Raw genomic sequence first — 19,694 nt, 5'->3', positions numbered from 1 at the left:
AAGAAAAAATAAAACACACACACATTTACTATTTGCATTGCTTCAGCCATCTTGTATGCTTAGGCTTAAATCTATAACAATGAATGGGGTATTTGCAGTGTATAAACCGTCAGGCATTACGTCTGCCAAATTTATTGAAACAATTCAGAGCAAGTTCACCAAATCAGAAGTATTTGCTAAAGACTTACAAGAGATGAAAGACAAAATAAGATCGGATCTTAGTCGTGATAGAAAATGGAAACCACACAAAATTGAGAAAAAAATTGCCTCGACTAAAGTGAAGATTGGTCATGGAGGGACATTAGATCCATTGGCAAGTGGGATTTTAGTCGTTGGTGTTGGCTTGGGCACGAAAAAACTACAATACTACCTAGCTGAATGTCAAAAAACGTATGAGACAAAAGCGTTGTTGGGGATATCTACCACCACGGGGGATTCAGAAGGGGAAATTGTTAGCAAAAACAAAATTGACCACATTACCCTGGAATTAATAGACAGTACTGTGGAAAAATTTATTGGTGATATTAAACAAACCCCACCCATTTTCTCAGCATTAAAAGTCAATGGAAAACCACTTTATGAGTATGCTCGACAAGGATTGCCATTGCCCACAAATATCAAAGTAAGGGATGTGACTGTCAATAGTATTACCGTTATCAAAGAAGATTCATTGAAAACTGATCACGAATTTACAAAGTTGGAAAGTGAGTTAGACGAAAATGGTGTTCCCAAAGAACACGGATTGAAAGATAATCCAACTTTAAATGACTCGCCTTTATTCTTTTCCAAACAATATTTGGAAAAAGCTGAAAAAGAAGGTCTACCTAAGGAAACTGGAAAACCAAAATTGTTACCGGATGACGAATCTTTACCCGAGAAATTGCCTATGATTCATTTCATCAGTGATGTGTCATCTGGTACTTATATTAGAAGTTTGATTAGCGATATCGGTAGAGCTATGGAGTCCAGTGCATATATGGTGGAATTGATCAGAACAAAACAATCTGAATGGGAGTTGGGTAAAAATGTTTTCAGACTTGAAGATTTTGAAAAAGATGAAAGAATATGGGGTCCAGTGTTAAAAAAGGTTTTTGAAAAAGGTGGTTCTGAAATACAAGACTTGAACAAAGAGTTTGAAGAAATGTCCAAGACTCTAGAATCTCTGGTCAAAAAGGAAAATAAAGATTCAACTTCAGAAACTATTCCTCAAAAAAGGTCTATTGATGAAGTTGAAAAATAAGGATAGCCAAGCCAACATGAAAAAAAAAAAAAAGCTAGCAATTGATTCGCCAAAGAAAAAAATTCATCCACCCTTCCCCCTCCCAAAAAAAAAATTTACAACCTTACTTTATAGATTTGTATATTTATGTACATATACAATGATGATCAGACTATTTCCAAGACAAATACGCTCTCTTTCTTATTTGACAAAAACCACCATCAACCCAGTTGATTTCCAACTCAAAATCCCTGAACAGTTTGTTCCAAAGTCATTGTTGGTTCTATCTACCCCAACAAATCTACCTCAGGTCATCGAGGACTCGATCAAATTATACCAGAAACGGGATTTACAATTGGTTGTAGCAGGAGTCGATACAGTTGTGCCTTATTCACACAGAAACGGAGTTTCGGAACTTTGGTTAGATGAACCCATTAGCATTGGGGACTCGGTTCTTTTAGAAGAAAAAGACGATATTAATAAACCTCCACGAGAAAGTGATGGCTTGAATGTCGTTAGTGCACAGAAACATTGGAAAAACATACCTTCCCAGTTGAAAATCAATTTAAGACAAGAAATGGAATTGAAATTAAATTTAGCAAACACGGTGTTTTCTACTGGCTCGATTATAACTTTATTTTACTTTGGTAATGGTCTGAATCTGGGACAACATTTATGTGATTTGCAGATCCTGTTTCCCCGAGGATTGATACCAAGACATTCTAGTGCTGTGATCAAAGACAATTGGACTGATTTATATCCTGGTGCTGGCTTCAAAATTACCAATTGTGTGGGAAACTTGGTAAAATCTATTGACAACAACCCTGCAGCCAAATATCTCGAGGAGAACAAAAAATTGATGAGTATTGGATCAAAAGAAACAGAGGTGTATGTCAAAATCAAGAAACCTAATAGTACAAGAGTTGAAAGATTTAAGGTTACTGCAGGTGGTGGTGGATGGGGAGCCAAGGCTGACATTATTGCTTTATCACCAGAAGCAAAGCTTGTGAAAGGAAGTGAGATACAGTTTTTCATGGTGACACCAGAAGATCGGTACTTGCCAAATCATAACGACGACGAAATTGCTCAATTTATAAACGCATTTACTTTTACCAACTCCTACGAAGAGACGAATTACAATGACAACACAGATGAAAACCAGCATATATATGAAAACATTTTTGGTGGTGGTAGTGAACAAGGATTCTTTTTCAACGACATAAAACACCATTCTCCGGGTGAATCTGTATCTATAAAGTTGGAGAAGAAAAAATAGTGCACAACCCTCGATTGCTTATCGATTTTTTCATCTCTTTCTTTGTAATCAATACATACGAATATACATAATTGCATTTATTAACAACATCAATGATTCAATACATTAAAGGTGATTTATTTACACACACAATTCCAGCTGGTAAAAAAGTGATTCTCGCACATGCATGTAATACCCATGGATCGTGGGGAGGGGGTATAGCTGCTGTGTTCCGAAAGAGATTTCCTAAAGCAAACAATAAGTATAGTCAATATTGTCATAAGAATACTAATCTATTGGGTACATCTTTTATCATTGAGTCAGACCAACCAAGTATACTTATTGCATGTCTTTTCACGAGTGATTTCAACCAAACACCAGAACAAATTGTCAATTTCACCAAACAATCTATTGCTGACTTGGCAAGAAAGGTATCTGACAACCAAGAAGTGGAGAGATCTGATGGCAAAGTTGTTATTAACATGCCCAAGATCAATGCGGGTATATTTGGTGTTCCATGGGAAGATACCGAACAGGCTTTACAAGGGTTTGATAATTTGCATTTCAATGTTTATGTAATTTGAATATATACGAAAATTTACCGATGATTTAGTCCAAAGAATTAATGAACAAAGAAATAGCTTACAAGGTTACATTTCTGGCATTAATCTGATTGAATGGAGGCTGGGTTTTTGTAAAATTTCATGACACTTGATCATAACCGATGGTCGTGCGCAAACTGATCAAATTTTTTGAATGCGTAGACAGTGCCACTGAAATCAATATTTACAAAAATCGATAACAAACGAGTACTTTATTGACAACCAATTGATTTTGTTTTTTTTTTTTTTTTGTAGAAAAAAGGAAAGAAAATTCTTTGATATATTTATTTACACAGCAATTAATCAAAACATTAGAAAGTTGAACCAAAAATGGATGAGACGTTAATTGCTACCATTAACAAATTACAAGATGCATTGGCTCCTTTAGGTGGTGGATCATCCTCACCAGTAGACTTGCCTCAAATCACTGTTGTCGGATCCCAATCTAGTGGTAAATCGTCAGTATTAGAAAATGTTGTTGGTAGAGATTTCTTACCTAGAGGAACAGGTATTGTTACCAGAAGGCCCTTGGTTTTACAATTAATCAACAGAAGACCAAGCAAGGATTCGAAGAAAGCTAGTGATTTGATTGATGTTAATTCTTCAGAAAGTACGGGTGGTCAATCAGAAAACAATGCTGATGAATGGGGTGAATTCTTACATTTGCCAGGAAAAAAGTTTTTCAATTTTGAAGATATCAGAAACGAAATTGTTAGAGAAACTGATGCCAAAACAGGTAAGAATTTGGGTATTTCACCAGTGCCAATCAATTTGAGAATTTATTCTCCTCACGTTTTAACGTTAACTTTGGTTGATTTGCCAGGGTTGACAAAAGTTCCAGTTGGTGACCAACCTAAGGATATTGAAAGACAAATCAAAGATATGATTATGAAATTTATTTCCAAGCCCAACGCAATTATCTTGTCTGTCAATGCTGCCAATACAGATTTGGCCAATTCGGATGGGTTGAAATTAGCAAGAGAAGTTGACCCTGAAGGTGCAAGAACTATTGGTGTTTTAACCAAAGTGGATTTAATGGATCAAGGTACCGATGTTATTGACATCTTGGCTGGGCGAGTCATCCCATTGAGATTTGGTTATGTTCCAGTGATAAACAGAGGTCAAAAGGATATTGAAGCTAAGAAAACCATCAGAGATGCATTAAAGGATGAAAGAAACTTTTTCGAAAACCATCCATCATACAGAGCCAAAGCCCAATTCTGTGGTACGCCTTACTTGGCCAAGAAATTGAATGGTATTTTGTTGCACCACATCAAGAGTACTTTACCTGATATCAAGATGAGAATTGAGCATTCATTGAAAAAATACCAGCAGGAATTAGCCATGCTTGGTCCTGAAATGGCCGAGTCGCCAGCATCAATTGCATTGAGTATGATTACTAATTTCACGAAAGATTACACTGGGATTTTAGATGGTGAATCTAATGAATTAAGTTCTCAAGAATTGAGTGGTGGTGCCCGTATTTCTTTTGTTTTCCATGAAATTTTCAAGAATGGGATTAATGCCATCGATCCATTCGATCAAATTAAAGATGCTGATATTAGAACTATTATGCATAACACCTCGGGGTCAGCTCCATCGTTGTTTGTAGGTACCCAAGCATTTGAGGTTTTGGTAAGACAACAAATTAAAAGATTGGAAGAGCCTTCAGTTAGATGTATCAATTTGATTTTCGATGAGTTGGTCAGAATTTTGTCACAAATCATCAGCCAACCACAATATTCCAGATACCCGGGTTTGAAAGAGCAATTGTCTCAGAATTTTATTTTATACTTGAGAGACTTGTTGGTTCCAACCACTGAATTTGTTAATGATATAATTCAAGCTGAAGAAACATACGTTAACACTGCTCATCCAGACTTGTTAAAAGGAACACAAGCAATGTCTATTGTGGAAGAGAAATTTCATCCAAAACCTCAAGTTGCAGTTGATCCTAAGACTGGTAAACCATTGCCACCAAGTCAACAACCAGCACAAGCCACATCTCCTAAACCAGAAGACGGAACTTCTAATGGATTTTTCGGTGGATTCTTCTCTAGCAAAAACAAAAAGAGATTGCAACAAATGGAGGCTCCACCTCCAGTATTGAGGGCCACAGGTACTATGAGTGAAAGAGAAACTATGGAAACCGAAGTTATCAAATTATTGATCTCTTCATACTATAATATTGTTAAGCGTACTGTTAGTGATGTTGTTCCTAAAGCCATTATGTTGAAATTGATCAACAAATCCAAGGATGAGATCCAAAAGACTTTATTGGAGAAGTTGTACAGCAGTCCAGACTTGGATGATTTGGTTAAAGAAAACGAACTTACTGTTCAAAAGAGAAAGGAATGCGTTAGAATGGTCGAAGTGTTGAGAAACGCTAGTGAAATTGTTTCTAGTGTTTAGAGGGTATTATAGAGTAGAGTAATTCTTTTTATTTCAGAAAGTCGGTGGTATATATATTTATCTTCTTAATAATTCTACTTAGTTAATGAACCAATTTATAAATATAAGTGTGTTTATGCATAAGGTTTATAAGTATGTAACCTTGAGGTTTAGACACAAAAGTGTGTTGCCTTTTCATTTTAATTGTCATGGTGTAGTACTCTTGACAACTGCTTTTCATTGGATTTGTCCAATCGATTAACAATATAGTTATTATTTATTTAAGTAGAAAAACTGTGTAAACCAATTAAACTCACTGAACAAGCTCGTAATGATAATACAGATTTAAGGTTGCAAAATTAACCCCACTAACAGTATTCTTACGTACTTTCTGTTCGAAATTAGGGTGTGTAACATGGCTAATTATTAAGGATCAGCGGAATGTTACATATTGGTAGAGAACGTACTAAAGAAAATAATACACTAATCTATTTCCTTTTATGGTAACACTTGGACTTAGTAGCTCGTCCAGTGGAAAAAGGATTTTCTACTATATAAAGAGTAGAATCCTCATGATTTTGTTGTATATATTTTCTATGTAAGCAAGCTTAATACTATAGACACCTTTCACCTACGCAGGTATCGCTTTCGATTTCAAATAAGATTAGAATTAAAATAGCGTTGTTAACAGTATTAAAATCAATTTCAAAATTATGGGTCCCAAGAATAAGATCAAATATTCCTGATGATAATCAATCAAGTAGTAATGACGTGGATATGGTTTCTACCACTCCAATATAATTTTAAAAGCAGCATTAGAACCCTGGGATAACAAAAAGGGTAAACAGTTTGATGGTACAGAAAAAGTCGAAATCTTTGAAGCTGCTTTCCAAGCATTTCCAGGAATTTATGAATACACTAAGAATCCAAGTGGTGGTTTCCAGGTTATGCGTGATATGAACGTCAATTACACGAATGATGCTGAAAAGAATTTTATTGCTGAACATATCAAGTCCATCCAAAATTCTATTGTTAAAGCAATTATTAGTCGTATTTTGTTTAAGGCAAAAGCTCCTGAAACCCTCGAAGAAATGATTGACTACTACGAAAAATTGTGCAAAAAGGTCGCTCCTGAACTATTGTTCAGTTACTTTGAGCGTTTGGTGTCACACTATTTAAGTGTAGACGAGCCAAAGTTAACTGCTCCTACAACTTTAATGAATAGGTTGAGGAGTCCAGGCCAATTGATTCTCAATGAGTCAATTGCAAGATTTTGCAGTCATTTGAATTCTGGAATAGTTACACAGTTCCAAATGTTTTACAAATACAAAGCAATAGCTATGAGATATTGTGGGTACATTGTTGGTCAAATGAATGACGTCCGCAATGGTAAGCCTTTCGATTATGATCGTCTTACAAATGAAATAGATTTAGACCCTGTTATTGAACAAACTGTTACTGAGAGACATAAAGAAGAAATTGCAAGAATTAAAAGCAACAACTCAGTTCAGAATCTGGTCAATTCGATGTATAATACACATCAAAACAACAATAACTCAAACTATTATAACAATAATGATAAAAACAACAAAAATAATAAAAATTACAAAAATAACAAAAATAAAAATAACAAAAATAACTACAATAAAAAGGGAAAAGTATCTAAAGTTAGTAACGAGACTTCTGACTACGAAAAGTTAAAAAGAGATTTAGTACGCATGATGGATGATTTGCGGAAAGAAAAGGAATAACTATGTACTTTCGTGCCAACATCAATGTTATCGTACTTTATCTCAAATATACAATCCCAAGCGTTAAAAAGCGATTTTGTAGATTATGATCCTATGAGTCTTAAGTATGACAGTGGTGCACTGCGTACAGTTGTTGGCAACAAGAAATTGCTAAGCAATTATGACTCGGAAGCACAGCAAATATTTGAACTTCCGAACGGACAGAAGATCCGTAGTCATGGCTCTGGAGATTTAGTAATCAACGTTAATCATCATGAGTTAGTATTAAAAGACGCTCATTATATTCCGGGATTTAAGATTAACTTAGTATCTTGTGGCCAAATAACTGCCCAAGGATATGATGTTATCTTGTCTCATAAAATGTTATTGTGTGTAAATTTTAACGAAAAACATGTTATCTTTGCCAAACAATCATTAAATACCAATCTTTTCACTGGACCATCGAGAGGAAAAGTATACTCGAATGGGAAGATGTTTATGGATAATAATTCATTCATCGAAGATGAAGGTGAAAGAAAAGGTTATTTAAACAGCATCAATGCCATGACAAAAATAGTTGATCCAAGAATTGATCAAGTTGTGGCAAACCCCGATGGTAGAAAAGACTTATACTACTATCATTTGATCACTGGTCACATGTCAATTAGATCATTAATAAGATTGCATGAACAAGGAAGAATCAAATGTTCCATTGACGATCAAGATGCGAAAGATCAGATCAAAGGTTGCAAACAATGTATACTTGTTAATGCAAAACAACATTCGCATAACAAAACAACTCAGTCTCCACCCGAGCGGAGTTTATACAGGTTCCATTGTGATACCATGGGACCTTACCATGTCGGTCATGTGAAGTATTATATCACATTAATAACTGATCACTATAGTGGATTTTCTTTTACAATAGTGAAAACAGAAAAGAGATTTACAAAAGAAATTTTAGATCTTTTTGAACATCTACATGCTGACCTTTACCCAAAGAAAATTGCAAGGTTTAGGTCAGATAATGCCAAAGAGTTTCCAACTGAGGCAGAGTTAGGCACTTTAAAAATAAAGAAAGAAGTTTTACCTCCTTATTCACCTGAAATGAATGGGATGGCAGAATCGCATAATAACGTATTGAAAAGAAGAATGTTATATGTGGTGTTAAACTTCCCTAACCGGTACAAAGAATTACTTATATTCTTTTGTGAGATTGTTGCTTACGCCGTATTTATTAAAAATCATACGCCGTCTGAGCGAGTCGAAACCCATAAGGGTTGGACGCCACATGAACTATTCTACGGACGTAGATATAGACCAAACTACCACCAGTTCGGGGTAGATGTGTTTGTCATACTCCTGAATAAACAGGAAGCAGATGCATTAGGTGTCCAATTTATCAAAGGATTTCATAGAGGTGTACCAGGTATCTTCTTGGGTTATGGTAATGACTCCAATGTCTACCTTATCCAGTTAGTCGATGGTAATTATACCAGAAGATTATTTGTGAATGTTAGATTTTTAGGATCTATGAACAATATTAATACATTCCTAGATACTTTCGGCGAAAAAATGCGGAAGAATATGGATGAGTCTGGGAACTTTCCATTCTTCGAAGATTCGTCTAGAAATGAACTACTCAATGGTCGCTATGTCCCTTATGAAGATCACTTGCCAACACAAGGTACATCATCCCAAGATGTCTCCTCAGATAGACCAACCACAATTGAACCGACAGCTACCAATATCAATATGGATGAATTAATAGCAGAGGTACCAGACGAATTCTTACAGAACAATATAGCTGGAGATTTCTTAACCCAACAAGGATTTACTTTCCCACTGTTGCAAGTTACTGGAAAATTGTTGGAACACCAATCAGGACAAAGTCTTGCTCCATATAACTGGATGAGTAAAGACAACATGGAATATCTGAAAATGGGGAGTGATCATAAATATTTGGGACAGAACGACACGGAAAATATTGAACCCAATAAGAACAAACAGGTCCATATTTCAGAACCATCTTTTCAAAGTTCAATGGCAAACAAGCCTAATGAATCAGATCTTGGTGTATTACCTACTGCAGATGGTATACGTCATGGAGTACCTAACGCCCGGGGCGAGACAACTCAAGATGGGACAGTCAGTTCTAACATAGATATGCATCAACCGTATTCAACAATACCAACTCACAGACCGCCCCCGCCAGTAGGGAAGAATGTTCAATTCCTGGGAGTTAACAACGACTCTACGACATTACTTCCATCTGAGTGGGGATTACCACCTCAACAGCATCTCAGTAATGGGGGAGCATACGAGTCGCTGCCGGTTTCTAACGTTACCACTAGTGTCCGATTATCAGCCTCAACCATGAACATTGATGTGGGAAATAAAAATAGTATCAAGAGAACAAAAATTGATAGGCATCCTTTACTTCCGAATAAGGAAACAGTGAATGAGATTTCAGTTAGAATCGAAGCATTGAAAAATGAGCATAATCTAAATAAAACATTAGATACCATTGCAGATTCTTACTTATTCACTAGAACATCTGAACTCAAAAATGAAAATATGGCTTACTACAAAGGTAATGGTAGAGTCTCAAAGCCACCAATGCTTCTTAACAACTTGAAGATTATTGATGAGCTTATCCCACCAACGAAACACATTTCTAGCATAGAAGCAAGACTAGAAACACTGACAGGTGACTTGAATGATATTGAAAACGATATTGATTTGAGTGTTTATGGTGTGGAAAAATACGTGGATTATACTGATGAAAATTGGAGAAGATCCATGGACAATGAGATGAAAAAGTTCAAAGAAATGAACGTCTACCAAGTAGTGAAGAAGAAAAAGAACTTCAGAATGATACCCGCAAAATGGGTTCATTCATATAAGCCAAATGACCCAAAAGGGGAATTTTTCAGGAGTCGCTGTGTTGTCCAAGGATTTAGGCAAATCCCTGGACTCGATTTTGATAAGAATTGTGTCCTGTCACCAGTTACTGACCTTACTACCATCAGGGTCTTGACAGCGATAGCCGTAGAAAGCAAGGCTCAAATTCACCATATCGATATAAAGTCAGCATATCTCAACGCGACTTTGCCAAAAGATACTCCGATTTTCGTTAAGCCACCTCCTGGATATGATGACGGTATACATTGCTGGAGGTTGGTGAAAGCGGTGTATGGACTCAAGCAATCAGGTTTCGAGTGGCATTCCCATGTCAGTAAGACATTCAAGAAAATGGGATTATATCAATGTGAGAATGTCGAAGGACTTTTTATGCTCGAAAAAGGTAATGAAAAAATATACATTGCTTTATACGTCGATGACTTATTCGTCGTTGCCTCCAGTAATCAGTTCTTCAATAAGTTCATGGACGATTTGGAGGCAAAATTCAGTCTAAACTATATTGGTGAGATTCTGGAATATTTAGGAATTGAATTTCAGAAAAATGCTTTTGGCTATGAACTTCACCAAAACAAGTTTGTTAAAAGATTGATTGAAGCTTTCCCAACAGAAATAATGAAAGGTGCTGATCTACCACGTACTCCAGATAATATTTTCAAGAATGGCAAATATAAAATCATTGATGATAACACAGGTAAACCTTTGAAGAACCAGAAGGATATACCAATACCAGACGAATACATTTATGAAGATAGTAATTCTCCCCGTTTGGACAAAGAACATCATGATTTATATCGGAGTATTGTGGGTATGTTATTGTGGCTAACAAATAATACCATGCCATCAATTTCATACGGAACTAATGCTCTCGCAGCAAAATGCCACGAACCCACAGAAAATGATTACAAACATCTTATGCAAATGATCAAGTATTTGTACAAAAATAACAATGAAAGATTAATCATGAGACGGAATCAAACGAAAGATATTAGTGAGGATTCACATGTGATCTATGCTTATTCTGATGCTTCATTTGCGGCAGATTTGGATAGGCATTCTGTTTCAGGTTTTGCCATTTATCTCAATGGTAATCTTGTATCTTGGGGGACTAAGAAACAAAGGAGCATAACAAAAAGCTCCATGGCATGTGAGTTAATTGCATTAGGGGAGACTGTTGATAGATCTATGATTATCAGACAAATTGTTCAATCAATAGGTTACAGTGCTCCCAAGATCATTATATTTGAGGATAACCAGCCAGTAATTATGAATTCCTATAATCGGAAATCTTCTGCTATCAGAAGACTGGTGGATATATGTCTTAAAACAATCAGACAACTTATTCTCGAATATAAACTACTTTCTGTTGTGTACATCAATACCAAACTCAATGTTGCTGACTTATTAACTAAGGCAGTGAACAATAACACCATGAAAACACTTAAACCTTTATTATATGACAAAGGGAACTTGGACGGCGTAAGAAAATTGATTAAGGATAATTTTACTTCGCATAGACCGGTCGAGATGGGTCAACACAGCTTGGTTTATAATATTATAACTCCAACCGAGGAAATTAAGGAATCCTATTATGTTGCACCTAATAACGTTCAAAGTAAAGTGGAATCTCGGAATAATAAGCATCCGGAGATTAGTGGTGGTATTGCTCGTATAAAGAGATTGAGTATGCCCTAATCGAAATGAAATTTGACTTTTTCCATTGCCTGTCAATCGTCAAGATTTCAGGGGAGTGTTCGAAATTAGGGTGTGTAACATGGCTAATTATTAAGGATCAGCGGAATGTTACATATTGGTAGAGAACGTACTAAAGAAAATAATACACTAATCTATTTCCTTTTATGGTAACACTTGGACTTAGTAGCTCGTCCAGTGGAAAAAGGATTTTCTACTATATAAAGAGTAGAATCCTCATGATTTTGTTGTATATATTTTCTATGTAAGCAAGCTTAATACTATAGACACCTTTCACCTACGCAGGTATCGCTTTCGATTTCAAATAACTTTCTCTCTCTCTGATGTTGTTGTTGTTGTTGATGTTGATAATTTTGATCTGTTTACCATTTTCCTATTTGAGTAATCTGGAACAGAGGGGGAAAAAAAAAATAATAGGTAAACAATAATCTCATTTTTCTGTCATACTATGCTCACAGGAACAATTTATTCCCATCACAACAGTTAGTAACTTCAAGTGACTATTATTTTTTTTCTTTTCTTAATGCCTTACTCTTTCTATTCAAAAGGCTGAAAGAGGTCATCTACGTTCTTTCTATTTTCTTTATCCTTGAAAACTCCTTAGCTCAGTCATGGAGTCATCGACAAACTACCCAATAGTGTCTATGAATACACCGATAAAAAAGATCCGAGATCTAACCTTAAATTCACCTTCATCAAGACATCAGCTTGATCTTCATCTGCATGGCACCTCCGCATTTAACAACAACAACAGCAACAGCAACAGCATTTACCCAAGTCTTGATGATATACAGACGTCTCCAACAGCAGCAGCAATGTTACAGAAAGGCTATTCACAAAAAATCACCAACAATGTTTTATCGGAATTAAATTCACGAGCCCAACAGTTGTTAGGGTCACCACCACAAATATCTCAACTGAATGATTATAGCAGTAACGATTCCAGCTCAAATAATGTCTTAAACAGAAGAAACAAAAGGTATAGTACTATACATATGAACAAATTCACACAGATGGATTCTATAAATCAGCATTATTCGGTTCATATGAAAACCCCGTCACCACAAAAATCTGAATCACCTTCATCAGGTGAGGTGGAGGAATCAGCAACCAAGAGAAGAAGAACATTGAATGGGTCTGATCAAATAGTTGCTGTTCCAGTAATGCAAAAGGAACCCACTGTTGAAAATAACAGTAGTCCCAATAGAAAAATCTCACCTTCAAAAGGTTCAAGGGATTTGAATTCAATATTACGACGGAAAACAACAGAGACTGGTTCTCCAAATAAAGAAGCTTTTGCTAGACCATATCCTCCAAGTAACAAATTAAGACAAAGCTCTTTGGAAATGGCTGGTGTCATACATGCTTCATCGCCTTCACAACATCAACAGAAACTTGGTGACCCACCTTGTTTATACAAGAAACGATCTATTCCTCAATTGCAAAAAAAGTCTTCCCATCCCACATTAAATAGAAAATCCTCGATACCCACTTTAAACAAAAAGTCATCAATCCCTTCATTACAAAAGAAGTCGTCTATACCAAATTTTAGTGGATCTCCGTCGCCGAATATGTCATCTATGTATTTTGCACATCTGCCTGTTAATGACATGCCACCACCTCCACCTCCACATGGATCGCATTTACCTGCACTCAATAAGAAACCATCATTCACACAAACCAACAAAAATACCCCTCGGTTGACTAGAATCAGTCCATCTAAATCAATACCTTCTAGTGTATCCTCCAAAAGTGTTGATTCTCGCGCTTTACAAAATTCAACTAATCTCCCGACAATGATAAAATCAAAGTCTGTAACGATACCCCAACCATTTTCATTATATGATAAGCCGACAGTTTCGTCGTCTCTAAAATCGCTTAATAAATTCCAAAGGTTCAAGGACAAGCTTTCATAAAGATGCTGAACTTCTGGTGTAAGCACAATTATAATTTCCTGATTATTTTTCTTAATGTATAGATATATATATATATATAAATACTAGTAGTCTATTTAAAAAAGAAAAATCTAATATATATTAGCTTGAACTTTAATGTCTCCGCCAATAGTGATTTCTTGGCCACCTGACCATTTCCCACCAGCTGGTAAAGAAATCATTGAGTCAACATGACCTGGTTCAACACAAACCATTTGATGGAACCCAGATTTTGGTTGGAAATCAGCCATACCTTCAGCTTTCTTAGTCCATGGATTCCATACCACAGAATCAGGCAAGTTTTTTCTATGAAGATTGAAAAGAACTTTTCCTTTATCGACAATTTGAATGGATTTTTCTAAATTGACTTTTGAATAAATTCTATCAAATTCTTCATGGAAACTGATAACGGGTGCCTTTTCAATATATGATTCACCAATCAATTGATCGTAACATTGTTGATCAATCAAATTGGTAACCAATGTATCAGTAATGTCATGAATTCTATAATATGTATGGAACAACCAATTGAATTCAAATGCTTCCTTACCAGTGTTTTCTATATCAATTGAAGTAACCAAATTGTCTTTAGTCAAACTAACAGTTAAAATCAAAGTGAAATCATAATTCCATAATTTTAAAGTTTCTGGATCGACATTTTCTGGACCTAATCCAAATTGAACCGTAATAGGACTTTCTTGAGTTTGTCCCAAAAATTCCCAAGTAGAGTTACGGGCAAATCCATGTTGAGGTAATTTGAAAGTTGGATGAGTTGAATCTTTTTGTTTACCGAAAACTGGGAAAACTAATGGAATCCCTCCTCTAACAGCTTTACTTCCATCTAAATGTGCACCTTCTGATAACCATAATTTCTCTTCATTATTATTTTTCCAAGAAACAACAGTAGCACCAAATTTCAAAATGGTTGCTCTGTTAGTTGGGTCAGTTGGATCAGTAATGATCACACGGTCCTCAAGTTCTTCAACAGGCATAATTGGATATTTATTGGTGGAGAAATATGTAATAAATGTTAGAAAAAGATTGTTGCTCTATTTGGAGGAAGCGTTGGTAAAAAAATAGTAAGTCGTTGTCCGTCCCGTTTCGGAAATGGCTGGAACATAAAAAAAAAAGAATACGGGCAGTCGTGTCCACGTTGCAGCAGCATATAAATTGATAGGATGCAAATGTAAACACTACGAGCTGGGCAACGCTGAGCGCCACTCAAATCCAATAATGTTTATATAAAGACAAATTGATTGGCTAGAATGAAATAGGATTTACCTGTGATGGAGAACTATAATTGCTTTACAAACATACGAGGAGGTTTCCTGCGATTGCGAAATTATTAAAAACTTACTAAATCTTTTTCAATACGTAAGAACCCTTAGTTTGGTGTGATTCACAATTATGGCCAACTTATATATAAAGGCTGATCATTATCAATGGCTAAAGTTGTCTTCTAATGATTGCTATGAGTTTGAAAGGTTTTCTAAATTAAAGTTAACATTTTACGTGTTGATAGGGTGAATTTTAAACTATTTTTTGTCATAATTTTTTCAGTAATTATTTGCAGGTGTTATGTAACTCTGTTCTATATGATCAGTCTTTTTCGAAAGCAAAAGGAGGCTATCGCCATTCCAAAAAATGGCCAATTCAACTAGTCTGAATATTGCTAAGAACTCTCCATATAATGCGGTGTGGAAACATCCGGGACAATTAGCTAAATTCTCTAATTCCGACCTACTTCGACATCACGGCACCTTAACCGTTTGACGGCAAAATAAATTTTTCTTTTCCTTTTTCGAACCATAAACAACCACAAACAAGCCAACAAATAGAACTATTCACTAAGAGTTGTTATCTTCTACGTATACTAACGAGTTTAATATCTGAACGAGATTAGTTTCAGCATTTACAAGAATGAACCTGGTCCAAGTATATCCGGGGAAAAAACTCACACCTGAATACTTCAAAAGCAATTGACTGATTTACACGACTTCCGGAATCCTTTAATATATGTTCCTTTTAAAGCAAATAAACTCTAAAAAAAAAAAAAAAGAAATTTTCACTCTTTGTAATAAGGCACACTACCGTCGATTCTGTTTTCCCTCCTCTTACTTGTTTTTCCCCTATTTTTCTCTCTCTCTCTTCTCATAATTCCTTTTTGTATAAAACTTCTTGCAAGTCCTCTCAGACAACCAACCAGCCATAATTCATCAGTTTTTGCAAAACGACATAAACCTAGGAAAAGCGCATATTAACGTCTTGAGAATATTGCAACCCCCTTTGCCCCCCCTGACCACATTAGAAATATCATTTTTAGACCATATTGAAAGCTTTTTTTTTTGTATATATATAGTTTGTTGATTTGTTATTGTTGTTGTTCAATTTAGAATCAGGCGACCACACCAAGACCACACAATTCAACCACCAGTTCTAGAGGACCAATTTTGGAAACAGTACTATTTAATCAAAACATAATCCGTGTTTTTCATTATATTATTTACCCACATAACAAAAACGAACTGAACCATGGCGTCTGCAATTTTACGTTCGAGAATAATACAAAAACCATACCAACTATTCCATTACTATTTCCTTCTGGAGAAGGCACCTGGATCTACAGTTAGTGATTTGAACTTTGATACAAACATACAAACGAGTTTACGTAAATTAAAACATCATCATTGGACAGTAGGAGAAATCTTTCATTATGGATTTTTGATTTCCATACTTTTTTTCGTGTTTGTGGTTTTCCCAGCATCATTTTTGATAAAATTACCAATAATCTTAGCTTTCGCTACTTGTTTTTTAATACCCTTAACGTCGCAGTTTTTTCTTCCTGCATTACCTGTTTTCACTTGGTTAGCATTATATTTTACCTGTGCTAAAATACCTCAAGAATGGAAACCGGCTATCACAGTTAAAGTTTTACCAGCTATGGAGACAATTTTGTACGGTGATAATTTATCAAATGTTTTAGCAACCATCACTACTGGTGTGTTGGATATTTTGGCATGGTTACCATATGGAATTATTCATTTCAGTTTCCCATTTGTGCTTGCTGCTATTATATTTTTGTTTGGTCCCCCAACGTCGTTAAGATCATTTGGGTTTGCATTTGGTTATATGAACTTGTTTGGAGTTTTGATTCAAATGGTATTCCCGGCTGCACCTCCATGGTACAAAAACTTGCATGGATTAGAACCAGCTAATTATTCAATGCATGGATCTCCTGGTGGACTTGGAAGAATAGATAAATTGTTAGGTATTGATATGTATACCACTGGATTTTCCAATTCTTCAATCATCTTTGGTGCATTCCCATCGTTACATTCAGGATGTTGCATTATGGAAATGTTATTTTTATGTTGGTTGTTTCCACGATTCAAGTTTGTGTGGGTCACATACGCATCTTGGCTTTGGTGGAGCACGATGTACTTGACCCATCACTACTTTGTCGATTTGATTGGTGGAGCCATGTTGTCATTGACTGTTTTCGAATTCACCAAATATAAGTATTTGCCAAAGAATAAAGAAGGTAACTTTTGTCGTTGGTCATACACTGAAATTGAAAAAATCGATATCCAAGAGATTGATCCTTTATCATACAATTATATCCCTGTCAACAACGACGACAACAACAACAATGACATTGAAAACAGATTATATACGAGAGTGTACCAAGAGTCTCAGGTTAGTCCCCCACTGAGAGCCTCAACGCCTGAAGCATTTGAAATGTCAAATTTTTCTAGGTCTAGACAAAGCTCAAAAACTCAGGTTGCATTGAGTAATCTTACTAACAATGATCAAGTGTCTGGAATTAACGTGGAGGATGAAGAAGAAGAAGGCGATGAAATTTCATCGAGTACTCCTTCGGTGTTTGAAGACGAACCACAAGGTAGCACATATGCTGCATCGTCAGCTACATCAGTAGATGATTTGGATTCAAAGAGAAGTTAGTAAACAATTAATTTCTTGATTTCCTAATTAATGATTTATGTTGAATAACCAATCCCGCGCCTAGTTTACACTATTGCTTTTTTTTTTTATCGTTGAGTCCACTTGCTGTTCATTGAATGTTTTACAAATTTTTGCATTAATTACCATCAATGTACACTTGGCACGGTTTACATTAGCTTTTTTATTTTTTGTCTATTTTACATTAATGTGTTTGGGTTGTTTTAGTTTCCTTTCCCTCCCATAATAATAATTTTTTTTAAATTAATTTATTTTTAGTTTTAATGTTTGTCAATTGCTTTTTGCTTTTTCTTTTTGATATTTACGATAGCATCTCCTAATAATTAATATACAACTGTTTCATAAATATAATGTGTATGTTTTGTAATGGTGGAAACAAGAGTAAATCTTTGTATTAATGTGATGGAGGGAAGGTGTTGTTTCCTTTCTATGTAATTATCAGACCATACAATGGTCGATAGTTTGCTGTAGACCTACCAGACAAAGATAAACAAGAATTTGTTAAGCCTTTAAGAAGAGTACTATCATACCTGATGATTGTGATATTCATACAGGTAACAGACAAAAAAGAAGATTAGTGATTACTGCATTCATGGAGTAAATTATATTTTTAACTAAATCACAGGGGATATTGAAAGAATCAAAAAAATCCTGCCAAGCTTTATAATTGTATCCGTTTAATATTGAATTTCGAAAGTGACAGGATTTCCTTGGAATTTTATTCAAGAGTTAGTATCCATTATTACCTCGGTAAATCACCGATTTCCAAAAAAAAAAAAAAATTGCCGTGCCCAGACCAATATCATCAATCATTTAGGCTTCCAAAGAAATAATAATAATGAATAATGATGATTACAAAATCAAAAGTTGTTTGTCTTATTTAATATGCCGAGGTAAACTTGAAAACTGACAGAGTAATAGTAATGACATCTAGTAACTGAATGACCTGCTCAAGTTTTTACAACGTTTTTGGGGAGTTTAGAACTGGTTTAATTAGACGAAATTAAACAAGTTGCTCGCCTATACACACCATTATTGGATCTTTGAATTGGATTAAACCAACTGCTTTTGGTGTTTCTAGTTAAAGCGGGGAACGATTGAACAGGTGTATCAAACCAATAAGCACAAGTAGGACTTAGATGAACCGTATCGTATCCGAGACATCGACATTAAGGCGTCTGTCACAATAACAATAACTAAAGAACACCAAATTGGAATCAGAAGAAGAAAAAAAACACACACAAAGAAAGAAAAGCTTTTAAAAAAGTATACAGTTACGAAAATGATTTACAGGCGAGAAAAGTAGGGGGCACTGATGGTGGTACTGGCAGCAGCAGCGGTCATGGCCGACATTAGCAACACAAAAACTTACAATATCCACCAGCCAAGCCCGCGCGAATTTTAAACCTGGACAAAAATAAGAAGAAAATTCTTCAAACCAACCAATCCTAAAAGATACTAAGAATCAAAGCTAATTTATAATAACAATATGAATAATTTTAAACAGCCCTACATGAAGAGTTGTAGAGTATTGGTGTTGGGTGTGGACACTAAGTCAAAATAGAATTAAATATATGCTAACACATTAAAGAAAAAAGAAAAAAGCCACGCAAACGAGTCGGTACAACAGTGTTTGTGGAAGGGGAGAACACACAACAAAGAAAAAAAAAAGGGGGGGAGGAGGAGGAGGAAGTGGACGAAGGAAAGGAAAGGAAGGAACGAGAGAGAGAGACCAATACAAAATGAATTTTAAATTTAGATGGATGATTGATGAGGCGAGCAAGAAAAAAAAGAGAATTACAAAATGCCGCGATAGATAAAAAAAAAAAAAGAATTACAACAATAGTAATAGTAATAATGTACGCATTTCATTTCATTTACCCCCAAATTGATTGAATAGAATAGAGTACAATTAGGACAATAGTAGTAAATTTTCTTTTAATCTTA

At 35.4% G+C, this 19,694-nt stretch overlaps 9 protein-coding genes across 9 annotated transcripts, besides 1 other annotated feature; 8 read left to right on the top strand and 1 right to left on the bottom strand. All coding sequences in view use genetic code 12, as the record gives it.

Moving 5' to 3' along the window:
* Nucleotides 1-79: 79 nt before the first annotated feature.
* On the top strand, nucleotides 80-1,240 carry CD36_51170 (tRNA pseudouridine synthase, putative; the record flags this gene model as incomplete). The annotated part of the gene is made up of 1 exon (XM_002420376.1): nucleotides 80-1,240. The coding sequence occupies one exon, from the start codon at nucleotides 80-82 to the stop codon at nucleotides 1,238-1,240; it is 1,161 nt and encodes a 386-aa protein (XP_002420421.1).
* Nucleotides 1,241-1,379: 139 nt separating this feature from the next.
* On the top strand, nucleotides 1,380-2,495 carry CD36_51160 (conserved hypothetical protein; the record flags this gene model as incomplete). Its single annotated transcript, XM_002420375.1, has 1 exon — nucleotides 1,380-2,495. The coding sequence occupies one exon, from the start codon at nucleotides 1,380-1,382 to the stop codon at nucleotides 2,493-2,495; it is 1,116 nt and encodes a 371-aa protein (XP_002420420.1).
* Nucleotides 2,496-2,587: 92 nt separating this feature from the next.
* Nucleotides 2,588-3,058, top strand: CD36_51150 (phosphatase, putative; the record flags this gene model as incomplete). The annotated part of the gene is made up of 1 exon (XM_002420374.1): nucleotides 2,588-3,058. One exon carries the CDS (start codon nucleotides 2,588-2,590, stop codon nucleotides 3,056-3,058), a length of 471 nt encoding a protein of 156 aa, XP_002420419.1.
* Nucleotides 3,059-3,406: 348 nt separating this feature from the next.
* Nucleotides 3,407-5,488, top strand: CD36_51140 (GTPase, putative; the record flags this gene model as incomplete). Its single annotated transcript, XM_002420373.1, has 1 exon — nucleotides 3,407-5,488. The coding sequence occupies one exon, from the start codon at nucleotides 3,407-3,409 to the stop codon at nucleotides 5,486-5,488; it is 2,082 nt and encodes a 693-aa protein (XP_002420418.1).
* Nucleotides 5,489-5,859: 371 nt separating this feature from the next.
* Nucleotides 5,860-12,139: a mobile genetic element.
* Nucleotides 6,415-7,218, top strand: CD36_51130 (hypothetical transposable element protein; the record flags this gene model as incomplete). The annotated part of the gene is made up of 1 exon (XM_002420372.1): nucleotides 6,415-7,218. The coding sequence occupies one exon, from the start codon at nucleotides 6,415-6,417 to the stop codon at nucleotides 7,216-7,218; it is 804 nt and encodes a 267-aa protein (XP_002420417.1).
* On the top strand, nucleotides 7,243-11,814 carry CD36_51120 (retrotransposon polyprotein, putative; the record flags this gene model as incomplete). Its single annotated transcript, XM_002420371.1, has 1 exon — nucleotides 7,243-11,814. One exon carries the CDS (start codon nucleotides 7,243-7,245, stop codon nucleotides 11,812-11,814), a length of 4,572 nt encoding a protein of 1,523 aa, XP_002420416.1.
* A 304-nt stretch (nucleotides 12,140-12,443) lies between the features above and the next one.
* Nucleotides 12,444-13,748, top strand: CD36_51110 (conserved hypothetical protein; the record flags this gene model as incomplete). The annotated part of the gene is made up of 1 exon (XM_002420370.1): nucleotides 12,444-13,748. One exon carries the CDS (start codon nucleotides 12,444-12,446, stop codon nucleotides 13,746-13,748), a length of 1,305 nt encoding a protein of 434 aa, XP_002420415.1.
* Nucleotides 13,749-13,858: 110 nt separating this feature from the next.
* CD36_51100 (glucose-6-phosphate 1-epimerase, putative) lies at nucleotides 13,859-14,758 on the bottom strand (the record flags this gene model as incomplete). The annotated part of the gene is made up of 1 exon (XM_002420369.1): nucleotides 13,859-14,758. One exon carries the CDS (start codon nucleotides 14,756-14,758, stop codon nucleotides 13,859-13,861), a length of 900 nt encoding a protein of 299 aa, XP_002420414.1.
* A 1,540-nt stretch (nucleotides 14,759-16,298) lies between these two features.
* On the top strand, nucleotides 16,299-17,729 carry IPC1 (inositolphosphorylceramide synthase, putative; the record flags this gene model as incomplete). Its single annotated transcript, XM_002420368.1, has 1 exon — nucleotides 16,299-17,729. The coding sequence occupies one exon, from the start codon at nucleotides 16,299-16,301 to the stop codon at nucleotides 17,727-17,729; it is 1,431 nt and encodes a 476-aa protein (XP_002420413.1).
* Nucleotides 17,730-19,694: the final 1,965 nt, after the last annotated feature.

This window comes from Candida dubliniensis, chromosome 5, assembly GCF_000026945.1.
Source record: "Candida dubliniensis CD36 chromosome 5, complete sequence".
Lineage (NCBI taxonomy): Eukaryota > Fungi > Ascomycota > Pichiomycetes > Serinales > Debaryomycetaceae > Candida > Candida dubliniensis.
Note: the sequence above shows the minus strand (reverse complement) of the source record. Positions and strands in the feature narration are given on the sequence as shown.